General features: G+C 36.5%; 1 protein-coding gene and 1 non-coding gene across 2 annotated transcripts; one reads left to right on the top strand and one right to left on the bottom strand.

Annotated features, from left to right (window-relative positions):
• Positions 1-330: 330 nt before the first annotated feature.
• Positions 331-435, top strand: LOC139991903 (U6atac minor spliceosomal RNA). Its single transcript, XR_011800964.1, has one exon. It is a non-coding gene; the product is annotated as a U6atac minor spliceosomal RNA (small nuclear RNA).
• Positions 436-6,907: 6,472 nt separating this feature from the next.
• Def1 (defensin 1) lies at positions 6,908-10,093 on the bottom strand. The gene is made up of 3 exons (XM_072009486.1): positions 9,918-10,093; positions 9,109-9,289; positions 6,908-7,489 (listed from the first exon to the last, which is right to left on the bottom strand). The coding sequence occupies exons 1-3, from the start codon at positions 9,985-9,987 to the stop codon at positions 7,450-7,452; spliced, it is 291 nt and encodes a 96-aa protein (XP_071865587.1). The 5' UTR covers positions 9,988-10,093; the 3' UTR covers positions 6,908-7,449.
• Between the last annotated feature and the right edge of the window lie 878 nt (positions 10,094-10,971).

Here is a 10,971-nt window from a genome sequence, read left to right as displayed (position 1 = left end):
TCCGAAAAGTTTCTTTCGTTTTATGAGGAAATAATAGACGCACAACGTTTTTTGTTTTATATTATTTTGTCGAATTACGTACGATCCATTTTGTTCTTCATTTCACAGACTTGGTTTCACGTTTGTATGAAGCTGCACCGTTGTAGAAAACACGTTTGCGAAAGAAAGACACTTTCCCGACACCCTAATATCTTTCTGTGTACCTGCCGATTTCTTCTTTGACTATTGGTATTTTTAAGTCTTTGCGTATATCCTCGTTTCTGGCATACCATGGAGCGTTGACTGTTGTTCTCACTATCTTCGATTGTAGCGACTCTAGTTTATTTATGGATGTAATATGAAAGGAGAGACGTTTAGCACTCCCCTAGACAAGGATGGAACACATATAAATGGTAAGGCACTGTCGCCTTTCGGCGGCACTTACCAAATTTTTTTGTGGGATGGCGCCAGGAGCAATGGCCCACACTGGTGCCAATGCATTAGGATCGGCTCGATTAAGGGGCCGCGGGCAATGCACCGATAGTAATTCGCAAAGAACGAGACCACGGAGCATTCTTAACGTACGCGCAGGCAGCCCATCGTGGAGTTTTAAGAGTCGGTAAGAGTTCGACACTTGTCTGCTGCTGCCCGTAGCGGCGGAGTGTCCATGAGGATTTCTCCACGTGAAAAAAAAAATTTATTTATGTAGCCCGTTGCTGCTGCCCCCCATAGTGGTATTCCGTACGTCCAAATTGCTTTTATTGTCTTTCGCCATACGTTCGCGATAAGTATCTTGTAACTTGTACATACGTGTTCAAATTGTATGCAAACTTTACCAGTACGATCGTGTCTCGTTACAATGCTAATGAAATCTCAAAATGTTTCGTACAACGCGTACGATATAGACGTTAAAGTTCCGTATATAGCGTGTAGTTGAAATACTTTGGCGAGACGGTGTGTATGTTTGGAAAATGATTGCACAGCAAAAGTTAGAGAATAATGCAAATCGCGAACCGCTGTTTCGCAATCGATGATTGCGCTCCGTTAACAACGCGTGATTTGCTGATTTTCGGCCGTAAAAGCGAGCGTATCGCCGTGCGATTGCCCCTTCGAAATCGAATACCGTAATCACGCGTTCGCAACCAAATTTAATCCTTTCAGCTATGCGTCACCTGTTTGAACACACGCCCGTGACACGTATCATTGTGTCGAAAAATGGGCAATTTTTATTTCGAGAAAATTTGTGCATATCAAATTGTGGAAAGGATCGAAATTGCTAAATTCCAATATGGTCGAGGTAATTGGTTTCTATATGAAAATATAAATTTCTTGTTCTACCGATCGCCAGATGCGCCTGTTCTACACTGGTTGCGAGCGACAGAATTGTCTGCGATCAGGAGATTCAACTTGCAGGTAGAAACACACGTGAGTGGAGACATCTCTTCGTAAACGATCGAAGATCCTGGTTACGTGACCAGCACACACATACGCGATGAAAACGAATGAATTTCCGGCGAACGACCGTGGCTGCTAGAAATTGCAACGCGTTATAAATTGAATGCGAAATTTCATCGGAGATTTGTTGTTGCTGTGGCACGCAATTTCACCTCGCAGCTTTTTCCTCGTCGTGTATTTAATAACGCACGTGTGTGCTCCGAAAAAAAAAAAAAAAAAAAAAGAAAAACGGGACGAAAAATGGCGTGAATTAGATCGCATGTAGTTGTTTATCGAACGAATTTACAAAAATTGAAATTGTCCCGGTAGGCGCGTCAACAACGTTCCTCTCTCGCAAAGGAAAACAAAAAGGGAAAAAAAATTATGACGTAAAGCCGCGTTTCCGATATTATTAATAAAACTGACGATTAATCATTTAATACATTTAATACAAATAACAGGAAAACTCTAATGTTTCTTGACCTTTCGATAAGAATTGATATTTATATATATCGAAGATGAAGGGACGCCGGAGCTTTTCTTTCGGAATATTTGGGAAGGTCTCCGATACTTTAGTCCAGACTTTTTATTATAGTCGTACTTAAACAATAAAATTGAGAAATAGCTGTTTATGAGTCAAGTCAATTATGATTATCCGAGATTTATGACAATGGGCTTGGGTTCGAAGTGACATGATGGGTCACTGAACGTAGCCACGGTCACGGGAGGGACGTGTACCTTACAGAGGTATAGAGTAATTAAATAACTCTTCTTAAAATCAGGGATTGACCCGAGGAATACAGAGAGGAGTATATAAGGGCAGTTCCAGTTGGACCGAGGTGCAATCCGATAAGTTCGACTAGCCCAGTGAACACGTACATCGAGTTCCTAATCGCAATCGTCATCCCGTTGACCGTGCAGTCGTTATCGAACCTAAATTCGCTTGTTAACTTTTGTAACACGTTCCCATAAACAAACATCATCTGGTATAAGACAACTATGGACAACTCGCAGCAAAACTCATCACACGCCCCATTTTCCAAAGATGATCCGACATATAAAATACGTATAAACTTTTTTAACATGTATACGTCTAACAAATTTATATGGAAATAAAAAAAGGCCATAGACTGCTTCGCCGTGGTAATTTTCGTTTATTATTTTGAGAATTAAAAAATATTTATCGTGGTCGTTTAATTCCTAATTTCTATCGTTACGTACACCGAAGTTGTTTCGTATTATTCTATTTACTTTCTGGTAATACGAAACGTTCGCGCGTACGTTAAACAATCCGATTTTTCGAATTCATACATGACGTTATTAAAAAATAAAGCTTTTTCCGTTTGAATAGAATTCCACGTATATGCGCATACACATAGAATTACGAAATATCGTTGCGAATAATCGGGAAAACTTTTTGTTATCTTTTAAACCTGCGCCGTTTCGTTTGTTATGAAATTCCATTTTGCTACATGCATGCAGGAAACGTATACCTGTAAGAAGTAAAAAATACAGACGTGGATGGCGTTTACTTCAATTCACTGACTAGATCAACGATACATAAAAATAACGTCGCCGAGTACTGTGAAACTCGCCAAGCATAACGCACAGAAAAGAGAAGAATTATCGGAAAAATCGTTCCTATTCGACCTCATTAGCGTCGGCAGTCAACGCGACCAGTCTCTCCTCCGCCACTAAAACGCTTCATACAAACGATCTCTGCCTGCCGTTTGCAACGATTACAATTTTGTTGATTCGATCTTCGTTAAACTTAGTGTTAACGATGATCGATCGAGAGATCACAGGGAAACGATGATCAAAAATCTTCTTAAACGAGGAGAAAAAAGAAAAAGAAGAGAGCGAACGTCAGGATCGTCCGCGAACGATTTAACGCGGAAAACGAACGTTATCCACGGGAGGAAAGTTCGGTCCGGTGTACGCTGTTATTCACGATTCATCGCGGCTATCCGGCTATCCGAATTCCAGCTGAAGAGGCTGAAATGCCCGGCGCGGAATACCGGAGGAAATAATTTTCAACGGAACACAGGACGGGCCCTGGCGAACGAACAAAAATGAAAAGCCAGTCACGAATATGACTGACATCGAGCTATATCCTGGCGATCCACACGAGCCACGAGAAGTGGCAAAAAAAGGATAGGGAGGGAAAAAAGAGCCGGAGCCTGGCCTGGACCGATGTGGAAGAATAGAGGAGAACGTTGAACGAAGACAGCTCTATAGGAATTGAAAAGAAATAGACGGATACGCGGATGAAAAGAGGAAGAGAGAGGAGGGAAAAAGGAGAAAAAGAGAGAAGAAGGTGCTTTAGAGAGCAGAGTCCAATTTTTAATGAAAGCGTGGAAAGAACCATAAGTGCATATAGTGGCCGCATTTGTCCGCTTCTGAAGGGCTCTTCATGCAGAAGAGTCCTGCAGGACTATCGTGGTCGTGGCGAGTCCGATCCGGTTATACCCTGGCTGTATATCAGGGAAAAGGTGAGGGGAGGAGGAGAAGGAGGATGAGAAAAAGATTCCAATAATTGCTGGTCGAAAAATATCGACAGTAAACTCTCTCGACCTTTTAATTGCACACCGAAGCACAAGGCATATTGGTTTTCCAGTCGTGTTTTCTCTTTTTGTGCTCTTTTACCGATCCAAATTCCTCTTTCTCTCTTACTTTCGTTCTCGTTTATACGTTCGTCTCTCTTTCGTTCGTTCACGATCTTTCACTCTTCCTCTCTCGGACTAAACCTTTTCTACGCAAAAAGATAGTACGCGCCGAGTTTTCTCCGAGGTCATTCATACGTCGGATGCTCGATCCTTCCCAGAGAGAAATTTATTTCTTTTTTCTTTTTATCACGAACGGAGGAGATATTTTTTGATAAGAGGAAGAAAGAGATTTAGTTGATTTTAATTTTGACGGAGGTTTGCATTTATGGTGATTATTATATAACGAAACTTGAGAATGGTACTCGCTATAGTATTTTTATATTCATTCGAATATCGGATTTTATTAATAGAGATGAAATACGCCTGGATAAAGGACCATTTTCAAATATTAGCTTCGGGCAAAGAGAATTTCTCGATGATTAAAATAAGTCAATTTATTGGAAGATTCGTTCGAGTCAATATAAGATTCGGCTTCAATCGTCCCGATTAATTATTCTTCTTTCCTCCCTGCAATTTTCTGACGAGAAATCTTATATTTTGATCCCCACTCTCTATATTTCTCCAACATTTGTCGAAGATAATTCGGTTAGACGATCGAATTAAATTAAATTCGTTTCAAAAGCGTCTAAAAATATTAATTTTTACCATTTCATAAATTTCCTCCATCATTTCGCGTTTACTTTGTAATGTATCAGATGAGCGAAAACGTTCTGACGTTTCTTCTACGAGAACAATGTTGCGCACATACAGAGAATCGTAATTTTATTTATCAGAATAGCGGCATTAATAATTATTAATTTCGATTAATAATTCTTTTCGCATTATCTATATCTTCCTTTTCTTTTATAAAAGAACTTTTATAGAGGAATTTTCTTAGTCGTCTCTTGAAACGAAATAGCGATAAGCGTGTAAAATCCGAGATAGAAATCAAGTTATTTGTCTGAGGGACCAAAAAAGCTATGTTGCTCTTTTCATAAAAGAAAAGGAAAATGCGTAGAATGAAAAGAGAACATTCGTCGAACTAAGAGTAACTATAAATAAAAAGTAAATAAAATTATGTTCCTGTATACCTGTGCGTCGTTTCTTTTCTTCGTGGGAGGAGCAACAGACGTACGAATGAAACAAATTGTCGTCGTTCGAAAACACGAAAACTGAAAATCGATTTCTAATTTGTCACTTGGTGAAAACAAAAATCTTTAATAAATCGATTTGCTGCTTCGGTATTGCAGCCGATGAATTTATACCTACGTTTTGTTTATGCATAATCGCAGAAGTAATTCACGCATGAGCCTCGTACATATCGAAAGGCAATATTTTACAGTAACAACATAAATGGCCATTCTTTACGAGTATTTAATGCGTAGATATTTTGCGCGTGGTAATTTGTTCCGTGATTGTTAGGTCAACGAGCACGTATGCTTTATCTCGATGCGGTTAAGAATGGCGTGACTGATTAATCGCTATACGTAGTTATTTATGAAGCTTGAAATAATTGCAGTGGATACAGAACGGATTATTTTTGATAATTGCGAAGAAAATTTGTACGTGCGTATTTTTTAACGAAGAATATCGCGAGTAAAGTTCTACGATTAGAAAAAGGAATTTTTCTTTTTCCTGGGAATTTTGTTAAAATTTGGTTGTACTTCGAATAATCAAATATTACGACGGAATAATATTAATATACGCGTCAGTCGTACACGTCAATGATACAACAGATACAGTCATTAATATTCGATAAACGATTCTGATTATTAATATAGCGAACAATGGAAATTATTATTGCTTACGAAACCGATTTTCCCACAATTTCGCGTTACTTTACAATTATAACACAATAGCAAACTATAATTATCAAATATAATTTGTTAATATGCTAATTTGAAATTAATGTTTACGATTTATACACCTAATATTCGTTAAATTCTAATGAAGTATTTCGCTCGATTAAATTTTAAATAATTAACTTTCACAAGATTGATCTTTCGCTAAATGAACGACAAAGATTTTGTAGAAAATCTACTTTTTTATTCTTAAAAAATATCACCACGATCTCTTTATACGTTATAATCCTTAAACGAGCTACGCTCGATCTTTTTTTCTTTTTTCATTGTTCTTATTTAACATCAGCATGGTGATAAATCATAAACTACTTTCATTTAGTCGTACAAGTAAAGGAAATAAAACGGAGGATAATGTTACGACAGAAACTAAAGCCAGCCTAACTCTAATAATCGAATTAAATCTGAAGGATATTAAGAAGGGAGCGAGTATCGCGCAACGTAGCTTATCCACGGGAGCAAACAGAAAATTCACGAGAATTAAAATGAAATAGATAATGGGTTCGTTATGAAGCACTACAAACATTGATCTTCCTTTGCACCGCGTTTCTTATTAAATTGAAAACGGCTACGCTGTGGATTAGGTCCCTGAAATGCAGATACACGAAAATGAAATGAAAATTGGAATTATCGACCAAACCGATTACGAGTTCAGAATATAGTGCAAGTAAATGTACATTCTTCCTTCCTTTCTTTCGCGTTATTGCAGTATCGTGGACGAAAGGCCTAAGAGATATCGGGCGAATTATAAACAAGCGGTTGCGGAACATGTGCGTGGTGAGGCTAAGACGAAAGACAAGGGGTTGCTAAGGAACAAATTAAGTAATTATTAATTAATTAAATTAAATTAATTATGGGAAGAATTAACAGCCATTGTAAATCGAGAAGTCAAAGCGTTGAATCCGTGGTGATGAGAGTTGCAAATTAACTATCTAGTTGTCTTAATTATAATACATAATATTGTGATTAGTTCGCGTTAAACAACCATCGTTTCCTGTTTAACCAACATCTGTTTGATCCATTTATTGTAAATAAAGTAATTGTAGTAAAGGTCCTACAGTATCGTATATCCGAGAAATAATTGTCAAAGCCAATTTCTTCACTCAGAAACGAATAAACAAATATCTATAAATAATCGAATCGATCTATCGCCTATCTTCCTTGGAATTGTACTTTTTATAGAAACTTATTCTATACAGAGTCGAGATCTCTCGTGTATCAAATTTCACGGTTAGCCTAATAAGTTTTATTTATAGTTATTAATTGTGGATAAAATACGAAGGATGGAAAAATCATCGTTCGGTGCTTATGTCTTTTCTTCTTTTGAAACTTTATTTATTCTGTATTTATTCTTTTTAACAACCTAAGTTCCACGGAATTTTCAGTAAGGAAAGATTCACTGTAATTATAATAAAATAAGCGTAGTTTTTTAAATATTTGGTAATCTCTTGACATTAGTCGCGTCTTCTTCGCGTATCCCTCGTTGTATGAAAAATTCGTCGGAGCTTGGTGTAGGATCGGTAGAATTGGATTTAACCAAAGCGTTTGTCCCAGAGTTCCTTGAAGGTGGTCCTGAAACGAGAAAAACCACATGAACTTCCCATTTTCTGCTATAAGAATATTCTAAGTCTCGTAACGTCTAATAGCTGTACAGTATTTACAGTATTTTTGTTTAACATTTGAAATATCTATAACACGTCCAGATGATACGAAAGTTAGCTACCTCCAACAATACTTCAAAATTAAGACACGAGAATATCTTTGGATATTTGATTACGCGCAGCAACGGTAATCAGCTTCCTGACTCTTTAAACTTTGCTTTCGCCTCGTTTTAGTAACAAATCTTATGAATTTCCATCTAGTAGGAACTTCATCTATGGTAACAGCGTGAGCTATCGATAATCAACGTGACACGAGATCCGACACGACGAACAATAGAAACTTTCCAAGCGAACTAAAACACGAATTTTCTCCTGAAACATCTGTGGTACTATAAAAACAAAAGTTACATCTCGTATCACGAAAATTTTTAACGGGCATTGAATTTACTAAAAGATTATTTAATCCACGCTATAGTACTGAAAACCTAGTCGTCGTTCAAATTCAACTCGTTCGAAATTTAATAAATTGAAATTTAGCTATATTTAATAATCGTCTAACTTGCGAGAATTTTCCAACTATATTAAACTTACTTAAACAATGGACATTTACTGAAATATCAGTGGATCTACCACGACGTCAAGACTAAGATTGGCCATCGCTTAAGTTCGAACAAATTGACGAAATTGATTCGACTGTTAATAAAGAAAATTACACTTGACACGCGAGAATTTTCCAACTATATTAAACTTACTTAAACAGTGGACATAGAATTTACTGAAATATCAGTGGATCTACCACGACGTCTAAGAGTAAGATTGGCCATCGCTTAAGTTCGAACAAATTGACGAAATTGATTCGACTGTTAATAAAGAAAATTACACTTGACACGCGAGAATTTTCCAACTATATTAAATTTACTTAAACAGTGGACATAGAATTTACTGAAATAACAGTGGATCTACCACGACGTCTAAGACTAAGATTGGCCATCGTTTAAGTTCGAACAAATTGACGAAATTGATTCGACTGTTAATAAAGAAAATTACACTTGACACGCGAGAATTTTCCAACTATATTAAACTTACTTAAACAGTGGACATAGAATTTACTGAAATATCAGTGGATCTACCACGACGTCTAAGACTAAGATTGGCCATCGCTTAAGTTCGAACAAATTGATGAAATTGATTCGACTGTTAATAAAGAAAATTACACTTGACACGCGAGAATTTTCCAACTATATTAAACTTACTTAAACAGTGGACATAGAATTTACTGAAATATCAGTGGATCTACCACGACGTCAAGACTAAGATTGGCTATCGCTTAAGTTCGAACAAATTGACGAAATTGATTCGACTGTTAATAAAGAAAATTACACTTGACACGCGAGAATCCTCGCTCGATAATAGATTCACTAAAGTATTACTGGATTCGCTAGAACGTTTAAGATTTGATCGTCGTTGAGATTCCAGAAATCTCGTGACTTCAAACTTGAGTCTTAATACGGAATCACGTGTAACATACGAGCAAAACATTCAAGATTGGTTGTTTAAGTTCAACTTGGGTAAATTAAAGGAATCACGTACTTGCGACAAAGGCAGATTCCGTTCTCGCAGCGACCTCCAGCTTTGCCCATGCTGAGACAGTTGGCAGCGCAAGCACTATGTTCAGCGACTCCTTTGATGGAGAGAAGATCACAGGTCACTCTTCTTTGTCTATCAGCACGTTCCTCGATACCTGCGTGTTCGAGGGTCTCGTATTCCTCCTCTGAAATTTAAATACCGTCTTTAAGCCTTCTGTCTGCTGCGTATAATAGATGAAACACGATAATTGGCAAAGGAATCGAGAATCAACGCTCGAATATTTCTCAATAGAAAGACGAAGATGGTGGAGCATTAAAACAGCAGCTGTCTTTAACAATGAACAACGAACACGAATAACAAACAACGTTTTGTCTTTCTACGTTTACTGGTAATTATTCTACTAATTACCCTTATTATACCCGGTAATTATTTCTTGAATATCTGATAATCATCGAGAAGGATGGAGGGTCCATACAACTCTGGTAATAATAGCGAACGTATCTTTCGACCGGATAATTGAATTTCTTAAATGATTGTCATTTATCTTGTAAACGTAAAAAGCGCAAGGTTCCTTGAGAGTTATTTATATCGAATTCGTATCGAGTCAGCTAATATTTAAAAGTTGTTAAATGAGAAAATTGAAAATATTAAGAGATTAATATTAAAAGATCGAAAAATAATAAGTGTTAAAAGATTAATGTTAACGAATAGAACCAACTTTTATTTCAGAGAGATGTTGAGAGATTTTCGATAAACGGTTGAACATTCGTGACAATTTGCGAGTTATTTAATTAGATAGAAGGTTCACTTACCCACGGGTGCTGCCATGATGGCGGCTATAGCCACAAAGAGAAGAGCGACAAGAAAATAGACCTTCACCATTTTGGCTAAAGCTTTTGTGAAAATTCGACGGTAAACTGTGTTCAAGTTACTGAAGAATAGACCAAGAAGCGTCTGATGATTGAACGTTAGCTGGCGCGGTTTATATACATCTCCGTGTCCATTGAACCATGTGTGTACAAGTGTATACTCAATGAAGTGTAGTATATAAGGCAATCTCTTCATCAGCATACGGGTAAGTCCCTGAAACCTGGAATGAACTCTTGCTATGTGGTCGCGTCAGATGGAAAAAGGTTATCTCTTTTGTAATTGCTAATTGCTCTACTTCGATAAATGTATCTGTGTTTCTAATGTTGCAGAATTAAATATCAATAGTTACAATCGTAGGAATTATGCAACTAGTATCAATAATTCGATGACATTCTATTAAGTTGCTTCGTTTGCGCTTCAAACCAATTAGCTATTTATTAAATATTTTAACAAGTGCTTTATTTTCTTTCTCATAAGTCAGATTTAAAGATTGACAATTATAATTACATGAATTGTAAAATTAATTGCCTCAATTTCATGGTATTCTATTAAATACTTTCATTGGATGTTTTATGAAACATTTTCGTTTAAATCTGTTTTACGATCTCAGATATGGAAAAAATACGTATATAATTCACCCGATAATTTTTATAACAAATATCTTTTACATTCCCTCATCGACTTTCCAATTAATCGCTTAAATAGAAAATAATAATATGCTGATTTCCGAACTGAAATAAAATTCAAAATGTTTTTAAACGATTCTGATAGAACAATGCACAATGTTAATGTTGAATATTGTGAAAATTGGAATAGAATGGTCGTATAATTGCGTTTAATGAGAACAAAGAGGAATATTGATTCTCGATGTGCATATTTTTTTATTAAAATTAATCGAACTTGTCGTACCAAAATATTTCCATCTTTCTTCGTTTTATTCTTTTTATAAATAATATCTTTACAACCACGTACATATATAACATTTATATATTTCTA

This window comes from Bombus fervidus, chromosome 1 (assembly GCF_041682495.2).
Source record: "Bombus fervidus isolate BK054 chromosome 1, iyBomFerv1, whole genome shotgun sequence".
NCBI lineage: Eukaryota > Metazoa > Arthropoda > Insecta > Hymenoptera > Apidae > Bombus > Bombus fervidus.
Note: the sequence above shows the minus strand (reverse complement) of the source record. Positions and strands in the feature narration are given on the sequence as shown.

What these genes read in the sequence shown, in the direction of transcription:
- Def1 (XM_072009486.1), bottom strand. Translation starts at nt 9,987, where the DNA reads ATGGTGAAGGTCTATTTTCTTGTCGCTCTTCTCTTTGTGGCTATAGCC. An exon ending in CATCATGGCAGCACCCGTGG is followed by an intron (nt 9,290 to 9,917) that starts GTAAGTGAACCT and finishes TTTAAATTTCAG; the next exon opens with AGGAGGAATACGAGACCCTC. An exon ending in GGAATCTGCCTTTGTCGCAA is followed by an intron (nt 7,490 to 9,108) that starts GTACGTGATTCC and finishes TTCTCGTTTCAG; the next exon opens with GACCACCTTCAAGGAACTCT.